Source organism: Chanos chanos, chromosome 11 (genome assembly GCF_902362185.1).
Source record: "Chanos chanos chromosome 11, fChaCha1.1, whole genome shotgun sequence".
Classification (NCBI taxonomy): domain Eukaryota; kingdom Metazoa; phylum Chordata; class Actinopteri; order Gonorynchiformes; family Chanidae; genus Chanos; species Chanos chanos.
In genome coordinates, this window is record NC_044505.1 from 11,437,126 (window position 1) to 11,457,234 (window position 20,109).

Consider the following 20,109-nt stretch of genomic DNA (forward strand, 5'->3'; position numbering starts at 1 on the left):
GCGAAACTGTCTCCTGTTATTCCCTCTGGATCTTCTCTTATTTCATTGTAACGGCTCCTTAAACCTCAAAAGCAACATTAAAGAACGCGACATTAATCATATCTCAGTTTAATCGTAACAAGACATTCGCCGCTGGTACCTCACTTTTTCTGAGGTAAATTTAATCCGACAGTTGCGTTTTCTTTCAACCTTTTGAGTTTGAAAGATATGCAAATTACGATCTCTAACAGATGTTTCTATATCGCCATGGGGCATATAGACGATCAGGCTATATGAAATAGATATGATGTGCGTAAGATGCATTGTTTGATGTGTCTTGTGCATTGTATCATTAATTAATCTTCTCGTGCTTACAGGACATGTATTCTGCTGTTAATGAATAGTTTCTCAGGTGAATGTGAAGACAGATGCATGAAAATCGTTTGATAAGTATCATAGTGAAAATACACGCCCTGAAGTCCATTCATTCAACGACAGGTAACGTTTTCCCCAATAAAAGAATGTTCCCCTAAAAGAATGCCTCCTCCTTTAGGCAAGGTCCGTATTGCCGCTATGGTAACAGGTGGCACTGAAAACCCGTTGCATATTGACTCTCCCTGCATAGCTGACTATATTTTTTTATGTCATTTACAAAATTGTTTTTTTTTGTGACATGAAACGATTGTTCCTACTCATGGTAGCCTCTTTAACGTGCTCCTAACATTAACTGTCAGTTTAAGTGGTTTCTATCCCTGTGAAAACGAATTTTTGAATGTACTGGCGCTTATTGATCAAATCGTATTGGCTTCACGGCCAACCCATTTGTCCTTGACAGTGTTTTAACTTAGCAGAGTGAATCAATCGACTCCCCTCTTTCGTCTGTAACAAAGGTTACGGCGGTGCGTCACAGTGCGCATCCCTCTGAAAATCTAGTTGGCGCGGCGCTCCAGTGGTTGCATTCAACAGGAGTGCAAGAAGACCTCGTGTGTGTGTGTGTGTACTGGAACTTGTGCTTTACTTTTTCTCGCGCGAAACTGTATCTGTTCGTCAATTTTTGTTCGTGTAATGCACTCAAACGTTTGCTCATTCTGATACATTTTTTCCTGTAACGGTTCAGCGGACTTGCCACGAACGTGATCTGGTAACGGATCTGCACGCTTCGAAGCAGATCTCTTATTAGTCTACGCATGATCCACTCTCAGAACTGCCATACGTAGTTTTTTTTTTTTAATTTATTTTGAAGCTGGGGATAGATCTACAATGGAACAGTCGCAGAATGGATCTAACCTGACTGGGAACTTTACAAACCAGTTTGTTCAACCTGCGTGGCGAGTTGCTCTGTGGTCGGTCGCGTATAGCGCCATTCTGGCTGTTGCAGTATTTGGAAATTTGATCGTGATATGGATCATCCTGGCACACAAGCGAATGCGAACAGTAACAAATTATTTCCTCCTTAATTTGGCATTCTCTGACGCCTCAATGGCCGCCTTTAATACTCTGATTAATTTTATCTATGCGACTAATGCTGACTGGTATTTCGGAGAATCCTACTGCAAATTTCACAACTTTTTCCCTGTCACCTCTGTGTTTGCCAGCATCTATTCCATGACTGCCATAGCCGTTGACAGGTAGGCATACACATAATAGTAATAATAATAATAAGATTATGATGATGATGATGATAATGATGATGAAGCGATCTCGACTCATCAAACACGCATCTGTTGTTTTATGTCTGTGCTTAAACATCACCAGGCTACAAGCACAAGTGACAGACTTTTGTAGCATCGTCTCTGTTTATTCTCTCTGTCACTGTAATGAACATACTCAGATCGAAACTTTGCAGCGTGCAAAATACGCATAAAACAAATACCTTTCAAGTTGTTGACAGCATTTAGTCTTTGCGTACCGTCAGTTTCGTAGTTGTTTGTCAGCCAGACTAACAGAAAAAGCCTAATTTATTCTGATTCGTAGTCTGTCGAACATTTGAATGCGCCCCAAACTATCGTTCATTTTCAAACTTTAATGACTTTATTTACAGCATCGCCACTGGATGTCACTACGGAAAGGAGGACACATTTATTGTAACGACGGAATTCTCTTCGATACGTCAATGGTTGTCGAAATCCTGTTAACTTCCCAAGCAGTAAAACGTTTCCTATGCCAATTGAACCAGAAAAAAAACTGAACATGGTCATTAAATATGGGCCAGTGAACGTTTTCCTTCATTAAGCAAGCCTCAACAAACAGTCAGTTTGGTTAACGATTCTAAATGGTGCCTCGACAGACGAGGTATCACTTGGTCTGGTCAGTCCGCAGGGTGTCAGACGAGTGGCCCACCCCACCGAAGAGCAGCCCTCTCTCCATCACTGAATAACAGACTGTAAACTAGGACTTATTCTCAAACCAATGTAGAGAAATATGTACGTGACATGTTGCTTTGATACTTAATTTTGCCTCCTATGCACTGCCAGATGTCAGACTGATCTAACGTCAATCATACCCTTTCCCTCTTCTCTTCCCAGCCTCCCAGTGTACTCTCATTAGAAAGCAAAGGGGGAAAAAAAATCCTACAGCTCAGTTTGAATAACCACAACCTTAACTCCAAGGCATTAAGATATTAAATCGACCTCTAATCAGTAACCTCGGACAAGTTAGACCAATAGTAATGGCTTTTGAAGAGCAATTCATTTATGAAGATCCTTTTAAAATGCACGTATACGTTCAGGAAACCCAAGTTAACCATGCTCACGACGGTATACAGCCTGTTCACCATTTGACTATGAGAACGATCTTATAGATAAGGGGACATTTGCTTTGTGTTAAATGGACGTTACTATTTGAGATGTTTTGAATGAATGTGGACTCCAAACCTTAGGACGGTCTTTTGTCTTTTTGTTGTTTTTTTTTTTTTGCCTTCGGCTCAGGTTGTTTGCTATGCCTCTGGTGACTTGCTTAATGGTATGATCACTCTCTCAAGCAAGAAGACCCAAGTCCTGACAGACGCTATCTGAATGCTGGGCTCTCATATGCCATAAAGGTAGTAATAGTCAAATGGAGGGAACGTATGGTTATCACCACATGCCTGCCGACACCACAGGAATCCATCTGTGCTTAAGTAGGTTTTATTCCTGAGGGAACTGTTCAGTGGCCCCCATACCTGCGTCAATCTTTGCGGCTCGTGCAGACGGGATTTGCGTTTAACGAGATGGTCCACTTGATTTCATCATCAAAAGGAACCATATAAAACTTAATTTTGATCTCGCTTGACTTTGATATTTTCAACACTGGAAGTAGCACCCTTCAAGGGATATTGAGGTTTTCATGTTTGACTAGAAGTGTCTTCTGTTTTAAGTCTGGACGGTGCTTTGGTTTTTCTCTTTCCTGAAATGAGAGTTGGGGGTGACATCTAAATAGAGAGACCAAGCTATTGTTGTAATTGTGATGTCATATGAATAGGAGAGAGAGAGAGACAGAGAGAGAGAGAGACAGAGAGTGAATTAGAGAGAGAAGAAGAGAGGAAGAGAGCGAGTGAGAGAGCAAGAGGGAGAGAAAGAGAGCAAGAGAGCAGGCTTGTGTGCGTGTGAAGCCAAACGCACAGAGAATCGGCATGAATTCAAATTTGCGTTGACAACACTTGTTAGTTGATGGTTGTGACAGCTCGAATATTTAAAATGCAGTAATCATAGAGACGTATTTGATGTTAATGCATTGGAAATGAAACACGTCCATCCTTTTTTTTTTTCCATCACTGACTGGTTTCATTGCTGGTGTTATGCCTCCTGCTGAGGGGGGGAAAACATTCATTCGAAAGCTCCAGGCTTCTTCAAGGAGGCTTCTGAATTTTTAAACAAACCGTTTGGTGACGTATTTGTGTAAGATTACACTGAGCGTACAAGAGAGAAAACGCTTTACATTTATTTTAGATGTCTGCCAAGAGCATGAGTGGTCTCTCACAGTAGTTTAACGTAGACGTTTGTCGGAAAAATTATGCTGGACATCTCCATGTGTCTGTCTGGGACTTAATGGACTATGTAGCATCTTTCCATTAGTGATGGTCCCTGGGTGAGATCATTTGAAAATGCTATGACACAGTTTTCAGTGGCAGTTTCTCTAAAAATTTTGTAGAGTAAAACAGTCCAGGGACATAACAGTGCCTCTTCGGTGTTGGATTTCCAGAGCTTTTGAGACTTAAGAGATTGCACATTAAGATAAAAAAGAAAAAGAAAAAGGCATTTTGTGCCAAATATTTCCAATTACTTGTCTGATGGAGTCCTCTCTAGAATTTCTCTAGAATTTCTCTGCAGTTGTTTGTTAGAAGATTTACTCTAGAAGAATCTACCCAGTGTTCTTGAGTTACTCTTTTAGCTGGGTTTGTGACTAAGTAACTTGTCACGGAGTGGAGAGTATTCGTCTGGAGTGGCAAATTGCTCTCCGCCCCGCAAAAGGGGACTCTAAACCAGAGCTCATTACTCAGTCATTACTGGTAGGTAGTGCTTGTAAAAATAAGGGTCTCAATAAGGCAAAATGCACAGCCATTAAGAGGCAACCGAGGGGAAAACATTTATCTCTGCCGTCATGATAGATTGTTCTCTTAAGATTTCTCTGATTAGACCTGAGAGATTAGAAACTCCACGCCATCACTCTTCGAGGATATTAGCATTTCAGGCGAAGCAGTTTTAATTTCTGTTCCCTCTCATTTGCCTTGCCCACTGTGAAGGGCTCTCTCGAATGGGCAGCCACAGAGATGATCCACAACGGTCATTTTGTATCGGCAGCTTTCGGTTCACGTGCGTAATTTACCCCCGTATCCTCTGTACTAGACTAACCAATAGAGTGTCTGTACTAGACTAACCAATAGAGTCTATTCCCCAGTGGTTGTCCGTACATTGCTTTGGCGGTCTGATTAATGACAGGAACTTGCTGTGTCTGAGTGCCGTCAAGCAATGCCAGAGATGTTAAACAAAGACCACAGCCTCGTATTTCAAGAAAAGCTTTTCTCACGCGAATGAGAACAAGTCAGTTGTACAGCTGTATAGTGACTTGTTTCTATGTTGTGTGTCTAATTTTGAAGTGCTGTTCATGCACTGTTGTGTAATATCCTGACTGTAGCGATACTCGTGTGTTTGTGTGTGTGTGTGTGTGTGTGTCTGTGTGTGTGTGTCTGTGCCTTGTGTAGGTACATGGCCATAATTCATCCTCTGAAGCCCAGATTATCAGCCACAGCCACTAAAGTGGTGATAGTGTGTGTGTGGGTGATGGCTGTGGTGTTGGCTTTCCCGCTTTGCTACTACTCCACCACCAAAGAACTTCGCACCCGGACCATTTGCTATGTGGCCTGGCCCCGCTCTGAAAAGGACCCGATCAGGTGAGAGATCATTAGTGTCATTCGCTGTCCCAGTGGCTTTCACAGATTGGCATTATAATGAATGAATGTTTAAATATCAATTTGATTCACTTAGGGTCTGTGGTACTTATACCGTGGTACGTATAGTTACTGTGGTACGTATAATAACTGAGCGCAGCTCTTCATTAATAAATGAGTGAACACACAATTATTTGTAATTACACTGTTTATCTAAGGGGAATGACTGGAAAAGAAATTGCACTTGTCTTGCCTTTGTACTAGTTAACTGAGTAGTAATTTGAGTGATTCAGATTTGGGTGGTTTTATTTGACCCTAACATTCTGTTGAATCCACCTGCCAGACCACTGTCTCCTTTTTAGACATGAATAATTACACTGCCTGGCCAAAGAAAAAAGTCTGATATTTCGTAGGACCGCCTTTAGCTTTGGTTACGGCGCGTGTCCGCTGTGGCATCATTTTCGACAACCTTATGCAGCGTCGCAACATTTATTTCCGTCCAGTGTTGCATTCATTTCTGGTCGAGATCTTGTTGACGACGGGAGAGTCGAACCACCCTGCAAAGTCTTCTCCAGCGCGTCCCAAAAGACTTTCAATGGGGTTAAGGTCAGGACTCTGCGGTGGCCAATTCATGTGTGAAAATGATTCCTCATGCTCCCTGAACCACTCTTTCACAATTTGAGCTAGATGAATCTTGGCATTGTCGTCCTGGAATATGCCCGTGCCATCAGGGAAGACAAAATCCACTAATGGGATAACCTGGTCATTCAGTGCATTCAGGTACTCAGCTGACTTCATTTTATTGCCACATAACATTATTGAGCCTACATCTGACCAACTGAAGGATCCCCGGATCATAACACTGCCTCCAGAGGCACCAAATCCAAATGGCAAATTTTTCTTTGGCCAGGCAGTGTATATCCAGAGTTATTCTGTAACGTCAATTTTAAGGCTAAAAAACACACCCAATGCAGACAAGTTGTTAAACTGTGTTCAGAGACTTGAACCTGAGGTATTTTCAGCAGTCGACTAAAGTGACAGGAAACTGATGGAAATTTACAGCCTGTATTTTTTTCTTCTCTGCACAGGTACCATATCATAGTGGCTGTGTTGGTGTATTTACTGCCCCTAGTGGTGATGGGCATCACCTACACCATAGTCGGAGTGACGCTGTGGGGAGGCGAGATCCCAGGAGACTCATCAGACAATTACCACGGCCAACTCCGCGCCAAGCGGAAAGTAAGCTGTCAAAACACTGCAGAGAGAGAGAGAGTTCAATTAGTCTAATAATAGCCCCAAACCGTGGAAATGAGCTGATTCTTTCTTATTCACATCCTGAAAAAACATGTTAGACAGGGGCATAAATCTCAAACGGAATAAAGGCGGACATACGGACCTTGGGATAATTTAGGGTTTGATTAATCCAAACTGGCAAAAAAAAAAACCAACGAAAAAAAAAATACAATTGTAAAAATTGAATACTTCACATTTTTCCTCCTCCAGAAAATGGCCACTAGGAAAATGACACCAAGATCCATTTCTCAACACACGATAACTGTCCAAGCCTTCTGGGTCTTTTTTTTCAGTTATAACAGACATACACAATAGTGGAAATGATTTTTGTTTTCGAACTGAATTTCATTTCCTATCACGGGTCGTTTGGAAACCGTAGTCTTTCGTTCACTGTCTGACACCAAACTCCCAACCGACTCAGTTGTGTTCCAAATTGTGCCAGTTTTTGTCTCACCGGTTCCCACCCCCCCCCACCCCCTCCACCCCCCGACTTTATGATCTTGGTAAGAAATCAGCTCCAGCTCTGGAGTATCCAGGGACTGCAATCACAACAGTGATTCAAAAGTTCTGTGGCTCCAGCTCAGGGTCTGAGTGGCTTAGGCTTCCCCTGGACTCTTAAGTGGGACCCTGCAGGGGGAAATGGGAAGGAAAGTGTAGCGGATACAAAGAATGAGAGGACTGGAGGAGAATCAATAAGAGACGAGAGAAGCTCCTTAAGCTCAGCACTGACTACTTCAGCAAAGGGCCAGAGAGGAGAGAGCGGAAAGAAGATAGGAGAGGAAGAAATGAAGGGGAGAGAGAGAGAGAGAGAGAGACTCATTTTTTTTCTGTCCTTCACAATAGCCTCCATCTCACTCTGTCATCTTCCTGGAGTAGCCTAATCTTTCTAGGTTTGTTTTTTTAGTTAGAGATGCCATTTGGTTACAGAGTACCCAATCCCTCTGTGTTTGTGTGTGAACAGTCAGAACATATAGCCACAGTGTGAATGAAACAGTCTTCTCCCTTTCTTTTTCTGTCTTTCTTTCTTTCTTTCTCTCATCAAATTTACTTTTGACAACATCACTCCCAACAGGTAACGTGAGAAGACATTCTACAGACCACTCATGTAGCTACCGAAGTGCAGTTAGCAGATGTTGTTCCAGACTTTTTTTTTGTCCACAAATTGGGTATTCGCTGTAAAAAAAAAATACTTTCACACCCTCAGTCAATAGCAACAATAGTAATTTAAAAGAGAATGAAAAATTGACAAAACAGTCTTTTTATCGAGCAATCGTGGCCACCTGCCTTCGTTCACATAGAAGAATTATATTACTTTTTCATTGCATACAATGACGTTGAACAGGGAGCAGTGGAACTGCACCGTAAGGTACGAGCAACAAATTGCTTTAACGAACCCTTGTTTAAGCCGCTCATCTTCAAAACCCTTAGCGTAATCGAAACACTCACATTTCATTTTTATGCTCAAAACACTCCTTTCTCACATTTTATTGTCGTTGTGTAAAAAACAGGGATCCCCCTGTCAACTGCCTGACTGCATTACTAAGTGAATGACTGACTGACTGACTGACTGACTGAGTGACACGTTGCCGAACTCAAGTCCGTTTTGCCTTAACGGACATCTTCCCGTTCCGCCGTGAAAGTTTATTTTGACTGAGCAGTTACGGCCTTTGAACTGTAATAAAACGTCTGGCGCGTTCAATGCGCTCCATTCTCTACATATTTCAATTCGCAGTCAATGCCCATCTGTCCCGTCTGAGCGCTCGAGATAGAAAAGTAATGTCTTTCATTATGTCGGTGAGAATTGAAGTGGCTTTTGGTCGATCCGAAGCTCATCTTGTTTCTTTCCCTCTCATTGAGCTGAAAAGACCGTACTCCCGTTCCTCCATTAGGAACCAGTTAGCTTGGCCATCACGATAACCCTTCTTATCACGCCGGGGGGCAATTAAGGGGCTTTCAGTCAGAGGAACGTCTTCAAGCCCTTTGAAAAATCGTCCTCGACCGTGTTCCCGTTTACCTCAGAGGGGCGAAGGTAGTCAGATCCCTTTTGAGAGAGACAGTAGGTGAAAGGTAGATGATGAGTTTCTGACTGCTCTATACTGTAGTCTGGAGATTTGTAAACCTTGAGGAGCTATATGTAGGTAGCGATGATACAGAATATTTCTTTTGTGAAGTGACCATTTGCGTTACTGCATTTTTTTTTCTAACATTGGGACTCGACAGGTGGATTTGTTTTTGCATTAAAAGCGACTCATTGGGTTATTTTCATCCCTTTTTATTTTTTTATTTATTTCAAAAAAAAAAAAAAAAAACAACAACACAAAACCAAAGAAATAAGCCAGTAAACCTAATTGGCTTAGTGATACCCAGAGCTTATGGCCTCTAGAACAATCCGGCTCCACTTGTTTCTATGGCTGTATGAATTACACATCACTAGGCCTAAACAACTGCATTTGTTTCTTTAATTCCACTCTCTTTGACCATATTTGGAACCATATTTTGTTCTACCTCTTGAACCAGATGCTTTTTTCTTCTTTTTTTTTTTTAAAGTGGAAACCAGCCCAGTCATAATATAAGCTGAACGCTTTAAGTAACCGCTCTGCGCTTATCAAGACGATTTAAGTTTCATCGATTCAACGGCTCAGTAATTCAGCGGCTCTTGTTAGGGGATTGCGTTACGCAGATTCACCATAGCTTCTAAAAATTCTGCAAAGCTACTAATCAGAGGCTGGCAAAAGTGATCCAGGGTTATGTTAGGGCTGAAGCGATGTCTGAAGATTAGCCTCTGATTGGTATTCAGTCTCTGAATACAAGTTAATCTGTCTTTGCTCTCACCTGGGGCCAACATTAATGAATACCCTCTCCCTGTACCATGCATAATAAGCATATTATTTATTTATTAATTTTGTTTTGCTGGGAAATGGGGCCTTGGTAAAGGATTCAAGATATGTGTGAATTTCTGTATGTGCTTGGCAGATAACTGTTGGTTCTTACATAATAGGAAAAATAGAATAAAATACGCAGAAAGTTCCCTGTCTGTCTCTTTCTCTCTCTCTCTCTCTCTCTCACTCATCACTCTCTTTCTCACACATCTCTCTCCCTCTCTCTCACTCATCACTCTCTCTCTCACACATCTCTCTCCCTCTCTCTCACTCTCTCACTCCCCCCAACCTCTCTCTCACTCCCTCCGTCCCTCTCTCTCTCTCTCTCTCTCTCTCTCTCTCATTCACTGCTGTCTCTCACTTACTCACTGACTTTTTCTCTCTCACCCACTGACTCTCTCTCTCTCTCTCTTCCTCTCTCTCCCCTCTCCCTCTCCTCCCTCTGTCAAAGGCAATTTCTGCTATGGCTTCCTGGGTTTAACAGATCAAAGGTTAAAGATTTAGCAATGTGGTTTAAAAAACAGAAAATCTTTACCCTAATCAGTGGGCTGTAATGAAAGTGACCCAACTAATAATTGTTGAGAAATTAAAAACCGGATGAGAACGTTTGAAGGCTAATTCTACATGACTTGATTCAATCAAGCATTAGACGGAGCTCATGAAAACAAAACACAGCCACTGAAAAACTGACCAAGAGAATTTCACAACCTGTCTTATGTAGTTTCATTTCCTGTACGAGTATGGTGGGGGGAAAAAGGACAGCATAAGAAAGGAAGTGGGCATCCATTAGAAATGGACAGACACAGAAATGGAGGGATTCAGTAAAAGAGGTTTTCAAAACCAATTGAAAAATGATCGATTGAAAGCTCAGGAGAGATTGCGCGAAGGCACGGAAGAACGAAAAGACAGAGAGATGCGTCTCGTGCTATCGTAAGGTAATCAAATGAAAAAGGAGGAATGATGAATGGGCCTAGTTTTTTTTTTTAGACCTGAAGTATCCCATGTCAGGAAAAGTGGTTGGACTTTCCAGATTATTTTGAAAGCACATGAATTGACGCTGTCATATGAGTTAGTATAGAGTTGATACACATTCTTTAACCAAAGAAAGGTGACGTTAACTGTCTCATTAGTCTTACCCTGTGCATACATAATCCCATTTTGATTTGTTCTTAGTTTTGGAGTGTCATATGCACGCACGTACAATCTACTACTATTCTAACCTCTTCATAGTCTTGTCTATGGTGATGTTGTTAGATCTCTTCATCCATCTTGAGCACACACACACACAAACACGCACACACACACACAAACACGCACACACACACACAAACACGCGCACACACACACACACACACTATAACTTAGCTGTGATAAGCATATCTGCTAACATATCTGTGATAAACTATTCACTTGAAAACACTGAAGAGCTCCTGTCAGAAATTTCTGCTAAACCGAGTACACGGTGACAGACACTCAAGAAATGATTACGCTAAGGAACACACTGGGGGGGGGGGGGGTTCAAGGCTTTTACTGCATAATTCAACATCCATTAAACATTTGCAGAGAACTGCCATCCTTATTAATATGCGTCGTGACGGAAGCTATCAAGTTTCTGCATGTCACAAATTTTTCTACAGAAAGCAACGGGCAGCCTTTTTTTTTTTTTTTTTCGTCAATAACTTTCTGCCACTAAACTTTTTTTTTTTTTTTTTAAAACCTAAAAACCCAAATTTATTTATTCGTTTGTTTTCACTCCCCGCTCTCTACAGACACATAACCATTATCCAGCTATAAAGCTCTAACAGCATTTGAACCAGCTGGTGTGTAACAACGTCAAGAGACTGGGGGATTCCTTTGAGGTCCTAATCACCGAACCTCACTCGCGCCAGGGCCCTATCGCACTCGTAGCAGAAAAGCTATTGCTAACTTCCCACAAGAATTGCCTTGACGTTTTTGTTTTAACAGAATTGCTTTTTTTTTTTTTTTTTGGCCTCTGTGGTCTCTTTTGTAGTGCAGTGCCGCTTTTAACGTGGAGGGAAACAAAGTGGTCCGTTGCTTTTTTTTTGAAAAAAAAAAAAAAAAAACGCAGGGAATGAAGATGTAGCTTTCTCAGAGCAGCTGTTACCTCTGCGTTGTGGAAAAGCCCCGATACGTGTCGAGGTAACGAGAACTCGGCAGCGTTTTTTTTTTTTTTTTTTTTAAACGGCTCTTCTTCTGAATGTGCTTCAGTGTTGACACGTTACTCTGTATCGAAGGCTTTGAGTTCAGACGCAAACCTTCTGACAGGGCCAAACGCAGAAAAGCAAGATTTTGAAGCCCTGTGTCAGAGTCTTGCTTTTGTGCTGTAGGAGTAGAGATTGAATCACGTCCTTGTATAACCCTCCGTCGCTTTAAGACGGATAACGTGAATTTTCTCTGCAAGCCTCAAATCTTTATTAGGCCTTTTTTTTTGGGTGGCATGTGTAAATAAGCTCTCCAAACTCTTTCAGCAGTGTCTGTCGAATGAAGAAATCAATGATCTATTACCAGCAGCAATCAACAGCATCACGCTGTCCTCGATTCCTTCATTCCATTTCATTCGTCTGTGTATCTGCTCCCAAAGCCGGTTTCCTCTGGCACTGGTGAGTTTGTGGGCTTTGAACAGCACTTGATAGGCCGAGCGCTACGTGTTTATTTCAGTCTATTTAAATCTATTTTTTTTTTTTTTTGTGCGGGGACTTTATTCATTCGTTCATTCATTCCTTTACTTACAAACTCAGCAGTCGAGCTTTTACGTGTGTATGTGTAGATTAAAATCATCAGGAGCGGTGTTAAACGCTGAGATGGCATAATCTATAGAACAAGCTTTGAATTTACCTGCAATTACTCTTGCTCTCCATTCCTCTGACAGAAGAAAAAAAAAAACTTGGTACGTCTACGACCGTCCTGCAGCGCGACGGAGTATGAAGACTAATTTTCTCATTTTAATTACACTGTATAAAAAAAAGATGTTTCATGGAAGCTGTAACTGTTAGGGGAGTAGGGTTTTATCTAGATGTTACCGTGATGGGCATAAAAATTGGGCCAGTCTCTTTCTTTCTTTCTTTCTTTTTTTTCGTTTAAACCGAGGGATCCGAAAGCATGTTTCGGGTTGGGCTTCGGTCAAAGCCTGAAAAGAAAATCTGTGAAACTAATAAATTAAGCCAAGAACCCTTTGCAATCTGCCCTGAGCAAAATCTCGAGTTCTGTGATTTGGTTCTCTGTTGTGTTTTTTTTAAAGGATGACTCCTTGGCATTGCTCTCACACTACTCTTCCAGTCTCTCACCACCCATCTCTGCTGCTCATCTTCAAACTTAAGTATCAAAACTTAAATCTGCTTAACCAGGACTGTTCCTTTACGAGTGATTTCATGGTCAAAGACGCACTCAAGGTAACATCGCTTTAAAACATCGCTTAGAGCACTTACAGAGAGGAGTATTTGGAGCAGAATCATCTACCCTTAGGGGTAGACTGACTACAGTTTTGAGGGTATTTTAATATCTGCAGAACCATGAGCACAGCTGGAACAGAAAAAAAAGAAAGAAAAAAAAATTAAACGGGCTGATTTGTGAAGATGGCACACAGAGGTTGGTTGATGGTGTGAATTTTTTTTTTGTGTGTGAGTACTCAAATTAACGCGTTATGCACTTTTGGGCTTTTCTGTAGGAGTGTCAACGACTTGTGGATAAAAAAAAACAAACAAACCCTCATACAACGTCTCATCCTTAGTAGATTACCCCCAAACAGAAAACTGTTTGCCTGTGTATTTTATTTTTGTGCACAAGTAAAGTAGCTGCAGTTATTAGCTTTCTAAGTTAACTCAGCCCTGAGTGCGCTGTAAGGACAATGGCATTGTCCATTCTGAGGCATTTAAAGACTCAGAAACAGGTTCTAATTGTTTGCTGTCTTGTGACTGTGTAAATATCAAAAGTTATCCAGCCATATCGGCTTTCCTGAGCGCCGTTAAGCTGGAGGCTGTGCTATTTTCTAAATAGATCGGTTTGGACCCGGCTCTGAATCCAACGTTTCAGTAATGATCATCTGTGTTTACTCTGTTTAAGGACACAGTCTCTTGACCTCGGGGGACGGGGGCGGTGGGGGAGGGGGTCGCTTTGACCTATCGCTGTGCATCACCAACTCTAAACCGCAGTGGAATGGTCGCAGTCGTCCATCCTTCGGCTCCGACACCCTGGCCTTTTCCGCCCCCCCAAAGGGATGCTAAGCATTTTAAAAATGTGATGTAATTAAACAAATGATCGGTTTCCACAGAAAGCTATTTAAACTAGCGTGGCTTTGTCAGTAAAGGCTTGTCTACCCTTGGGTACTGTTATTGTTGTTGTTGTTGTTGTCATTTTTTTGTTTTTCCCTCAAGGCATCTGTACTTCGCTGTCTGTGTGGGATCCGTGACGTATATGAGTTTCCCACTAGCGCGCGTTATCAAACTGAGATAAACAGGTTTGCGACGCATCCAGCGTGTAAGGCTAACTTAAACGGACGAGCCCCCTATCACTTTTCATACACTGCCGCCGTGTGTGTGTGTGTGTGTATGTGTGTGTGTACGCGATATGCCGGACCTCTCTTAATGATTTTGCCCAAGGCTACACTTTCAGAGCTGTCCCTGAATAGACCATCTATTACACAGCATTAAATAACTGGTTCTTTTTTCTGACTCACACCATGACTGGGTGTCGAATACAAACATGCTTAACTGTACTTAAGTTCTGGACAGTCTTCCCAGAATTCAACGGACGTGTAACTTACTCACAGTTGAGACGCCAGATGCTGAGGTTGATTTTTTTTTTAGCTTTGTTTTGTCTACGCTTTGACCAAGGTTATGAGAATGCCCACCCCCCCCACCTCTTTTTTTCCCTTTGTTCTTTACCTCTCAGTCTCTGCCTCTTTCTCTTTCTCTCTCAACACGGCCAATGATTCTATCACCACGTAAAAAAGTAAATCCTTTGATCATGTCTAACCTTCAAAATAATCCTTTCCAATCTTTCTTTTTTTTTTCTTTTTTTTTTTCCCTTTTATTAACCGAAATCAGCCTTTTGTTATTCGATCGGCTAGCCACAAAAGGAAGTTTCTATTTCTACGAGGATAGGACCTCAGAATCAATAAAGGAGTTGAGATAAGAAAAAAGGAAGAAAGAGAAAAAAAACTGAAAAAAAACCAAAAACCGATTGGAACTCGGCTGAGTCAGGCCTCAACGCGTTGCTGTCATCTCTCAGTGTGTGTAGCTTCTATCTTTCTACTTATCAGGTGAGAAACGGTGAGTTCAGGAGAGACTTCAGGGAGAGTGTGAGTGGCAACCATAAAAGCCTTCTGTCGTTTACCTTCCCTCCTCTCTCCACCAACTGTCAGAAATGTCTTCGAGCTAAAGCTAAAGATGAGTCGCTCTGGCTGTCATGAAAAACAATGTTGTCTCTTTCACAAGTACCTCTGGAATGCCAAACCTGTGCGAAGGTTAGAAGAGACTTCTGATTACCTAGTCATTCATGAGAATACCAAATTACCAATCCATTTATAAGCTCCTGACGGCATTTTGTGAGGTGAAGCAAGTCCTCGGTGTCGGTCAAAGGGTTATCGTCCATATCGTCCAAGTTTAAGAATGTAAAAACGAAAGCGTTCTCACCGTGCTGCGCTAAGCTACATTTTGATATTCAAACTCGGTAGTGGAATATGTGTTTTTTTGACTGTGCCGTGCTCTTCAATGATGTATGAAAAGCAGTCATTGATAATTCATACAGATGTGGCGACATCAGAGACGGAACATGTGTCTTTACTATTTGGATGCTCTCGACACCGCTAACGATCGCAGACCTCTTGCTTATTAGACGATTTCCCCCCGGGGAATGTATGTCTGAACAACCCCCAAGTTGATTTTCGTATTTTGAAGTCCCAGCTTTTCCTTTTTTGGATTTTTCTTTTCCCTCTACGGCTTCTCGCGACGCGTGTTCACGCCTGAGATTGCTGACTGAGTACGTCCTTTGACAAGCTATTGTACGGTCCTCCAGTCTGTCAGACATCACAGCAGAGAAGCCCCTGAAGAAAGCTCTCCAAATGAGGAGGACACAGTCAGGGTCTTGCACGCGCTCTCTGTGGTTTAGCAGAGCATGTACAATGTAATTACTTACAGAGGCGGGAGGCCTCTGTAATCAGCATAAGAGCTGTAGCCAGCCATATACTCGGTCTCCATGGGGAATAACCATGTCATCTCTCCATGGCCTTTTAAACTCACAAAGATGTCATATACATTGTAGGAGATAGAATTGTGGCTTTGAGGAGAATCAAAGCCACAATTCTATCAAAGCCCACACCAACCCCCCCCCCCCCCCCCCCCCCCCCGAACAGACACACCTCCCTACCCCCCTCCCCTACCCACCCCCACCATTATTGTCAGGTTTTGTATCGATTTCTTTGGCTGAGAGAATGAAGAACGCGGATGAAGGACGAGCGGGAACTTGGGTATAGAACGATCATGTTTTTGTTGGGTTGAATTGCCAGGGACAGCTGATGACATACCTTACACTCAGCATGTCTGGACCTGTTTTCACCATAGCCTAGCCTCTGATTGGATCAAACACCCACTGCTATATGATTTGACTTTGTTTTACCCATGGGTTGTTTATCAGTATGATTTTTTTTTTTTTTTTTACGGCTTTAGGCTGACAAGACGTCTAGCTCGTTATCAGAAAAATATAACCAAGCACGGAAAGACACTATAAACTACTCTCACGCTGTTGGTTTTGGAATGGCTGTCATTTCGTAAATTATGTTTATTTTTGTTTTGTTTTTTTTTCCCCTCTCGGACTTTGTCTGCTTCTTGTCAGTCATGTTCCGAGATGCTCTGTTTGAAATGAACTGCCCAAGGCAATGTGATATGTCAAATGCAGTTAAAAATGCAACTGTTCCCTTTATTTTCCATCTTAGGTCGTGAAGATGATGATCATCGTCGTGGTAACCTTTGCTATCTGCTGGCTGCCGTACCATGTGTACTTCTTGGTCACAGGATTCAATATGCAGTTGAACCGTTGGATTTACATCCAACAGGTCTATCTGTCAGTCATGTGGCTCGCGATGAGTTCCACCATGTATAATCCAATCATCTACTGCTGCCTCAACAGTAGGTAAGTTCTGAGTCAGGCATCTATGAACCCCCCACCCCACCCCACCCCACCCTACCACACACCCCACCACACACACACACACACACACAAACACACTCACACACACACACACACACACACACACACACACACACACAGACATACACACTCATTCACTCACACACACACACACACACACACACACACACACACACACACAAACAAAACTAATCTCTCTTGACCAGACACTGCCTCGCCACTTTCGCTCCACTCCCACTCAAGGTTCGGCCGTACTTCTGCGGGAAAGCGATAGTAGCGGTCTACAAAAATACGAAGCAGATCCATTTTCTGGACGCCTCCTGAGTCGTTCAGGCATTTGGCGTAACCATTCTCGTTTCATTTTTGAATGCACAGATTGCCTTCATTTCCTTAGAAAGGCAGCGCATACCCCTCAGGAAAATCTACCAGATGCTTGGAATTCAGCGACTGGTGACATGAGACCATGCAGGAAATCAGCTTGTGTGTCCTTCCTCCGTCATCGGGTCCTTGTGTATGCCTAATCAGTCCACGAAAAAACTGAATAGTTTGAATGATATGGGGGTAATCTGAGCAATCAAGAGTTCTTGTTTCTGTACTGAGAAACCCAAGGGCGCCACACAAAAGATGTTTTTGACGAGAAGGCCTCTTGTCATGGCAACCCGAGGAGTGCGTCGCGGATTCTCCTGTATTGGCCGCAAAATGCCCTCAGAGGAGCCTTTGATTATTCCGCGAGAGAGAGAGAGGGAGAGAAAGAAAAGAAGAAAAAAAACAAAACAAAACCTCGTCGATATCATTTCGCAGTGAAGCAGCTCAGGCTCTAATGGCTAATTTTTGAACGAGTTTGAATTGAGTTTTGACATATAACGCCCGGGTATATAAGAAAACCGGATCTTTTTTCCTTTTGTTCTTTGAAAAAACACGAAGCGCGCCCTCAACGACCAGGTGTGTGGTCGCAAACGTTTTGAGACTCAATGCATACCGTCTGTTGTTTCCTTGTGAGCGGCCTTCTCGTGTATTTCCAGGAGGGTTACTTTGTGCTCCGGTAAGCGATACCTGGAATAAGTCCTTGAGTTCATTCTAAGTGGTGGTGATAAAAGGAGCCTGGTCTATTAAAGAACACGGAGCTTTTCAATTACACCAGGCAGGCAAGAAACCTCACGGCACAGTTCTAATTACCAACCAAGTCACAGTTACTTAGAAAGAGAATAGTTTTTTTTTTCTTCTTTAACCCTTCATGTATTCATGTCATTCATCTCCAAAATTCAACACAGACAACAACAACAAAAAAAAAAGACACCGTGAGTGGTTCTGTGCTTGTATGTATGCATATGTACATATGCACATATGCATGGGTGTGTACATTTTTTTGTGTTTATTTTCTATGCATGTATAATTGTGCTCTTTTGTGCACACACTTCTGTAGGTGTACAATCCTCTCATTCTATTTCCTCCTCTATCACTCCTCCAAAGTGAAAAGTATTTGACGTGTGGTCTAACACCATTTGTTTCTCTCTCTCTCTCTGTCTGTCTTTTTGTGCGGTTCCGGTCTCAGGTTTCGGGCTGGGTTCAAACGGGCCTTCAGCTGGTGCCCGTTCGTTCAGCTGTCCAGCTACGAGGAGCTGGAGCTGCGGGCCACGCGCCTTCACGGCGCCCGTCAGAGCAGCATGTGCACCCTGTCTCGCATGGAGACCAGCGTCTTGGCTATGGATCCGTCCGACTCCGGGCGCCCAGGCCAGGCCCGCAAGGCCCTCCTCACCCGTCAGGTCCAACACAACGGATGCTCTGGAGCGAACGGTACCAAAAGCAGGGCCGTCACCTACACCGCCCCCTGCGCCACACAGGAGGAGTTTAGCTAAGCAGCCAATCAGGGGGAGAGGTCTGACAGCGCCAATGTAACGTCCGAACTGGTTTTACATTCTGTGAGTGTGTCTTCAGTAAGCATACATACCTATATTATGTTAGAGCCATGTGTGACCAGAGCTGGCAATGACATAACTGCTAGAATTCAATATTATGATATACATTAATCTTTTCTTCTAAAGTTTCAAACGCTGAGATAATTACAGTCAAGTATACGGTTAAGTATAGTCAAAGGGTTGTGTGTTTGGCCTCTGCACGAATGGAAATGCTTTAGATGATTTTCCAGTAGGCCCGATGCTGACACACTACTCAACCTACTCAGCACATATGAAGCAGATTAATGGTCATAGCTTGTGGTAAAAAATCCATATTTTTATGCTGGCTGCAATAATCACCCCTTGTAGCTATATTTATCTCACCCGGTCCATGTAATCATTGCTTGTGGCTATGTTCATGATCACAAATTCAGTGACAAACTACTGGCTTTAAACATGAAGTGAGAATTGCTTACAGATATGAAAGCTGTCAAAGCACCTCATTAGGCCAGTTTTGCCAAGAGCAAGAGAGAGAGACACAGAGAGAGAGACACCAAGAGAGAGAGAGAGAGAGGGAGAGAGAGGGGAGAGAGAGAGAGAGAGAAGGAGAGGGAGAGAGAGGGAGAGGGAGAGAGAGAGAATGAGTGCAGTGTACGAGTATACTCCTTTCTATGTTTAATAAATGTCAGAGCATTATCATATCTCCTTTGATGTTGTGTTTGAAATATGTTTTTTTTTTTGTTGTTGTTGTTGTTTATGTCGTTCTTTTTGGATTATCCTGCTGCTGCCTTTGGCTCCTGCTGATTCTCCCGTCAAAAACAATTCTCTGAGACTCTTCTCTCTCAGACAGGGTGCTGTAGTGCATAGTGAACAGTTGAGCTACAGGTACCCAGAACTGAGACCTCACGCACTGCTTAATGATTTGCGTCTTCGAATTCAACGAGTCACGTAGAGGAAACGGACGATTCGAAACAGCCAAAAAAAAAAAAAAAAAAAGATCCGTGACTGACAGTTGTTGAGAAACATTAGCAATCAATTCCCCATTCATATATTAAATTATAGGTCCGTAAAAAAGAGAAGACAAAGTTGTTGCTGTCCATTTTTTGCCAGTTGTCTGTACCAAGAAAGAAAGAAAGAAAGAAAGAAAAAGAAAGAAAGAGGGAGAAAAGTGAAATGAATAGATTGAATTAAAAATGCGTATTGCTGTAAGGAATTACTTGATAATCAGTCATAATCAGTTTGCGAGATAATCTGATAAAACTGCTCTCCACACAGTTTAATGAGTCAAACAGCCTGTAAAGGATCCTTACCTTGAGTTGAATAGTATAGTTGATGCAGAACATTTTCTGTGTTGTTAAATTTTTCAAACCAGGAAAAAATGAGTTCTTTTATAGATAGTTAAATTAATATTTGGCAAATATGATTTTATACGATATTATAATATTTATGTGTAGTCGCCCTCGGCATCCCAGCATTCCACGGTCAGAATTTTGAATGAGTTCTGTGAAATCAAATGATGCTTTATCCTGTACTT

The 20,109-nt window shown here is 42.3% G+C and overlaps 1 protein-coding gene across 1 annotated transcript; it reads left to right on the forward strand.

Moving 5' to 3' along the window:
• Nucleotides 1–1,239: 1,239 nt before the first annotated feature.
• Nucleotides 1,240–18,536, forward strand: tacr3a (tachykinin receptor 3a). Its single transcript, XM_030788317.1, has 5 exons — nt 1,240–1,607; nt 5,159–5,347; nt 6,433–6,583; nt 16,466–16,662; nt 18,233–18,536. Exons 1-5 carry the CDS (start codon nt 1,240–1,242, stop codon nt 18,534–18,536), a joined length of 1,209 nt encoding a protein of 402 aa, XP_030644177.1.
• The last annotated feature ends 1,573 nt before the right edge of the window (nt 18,537–20,109 follow it).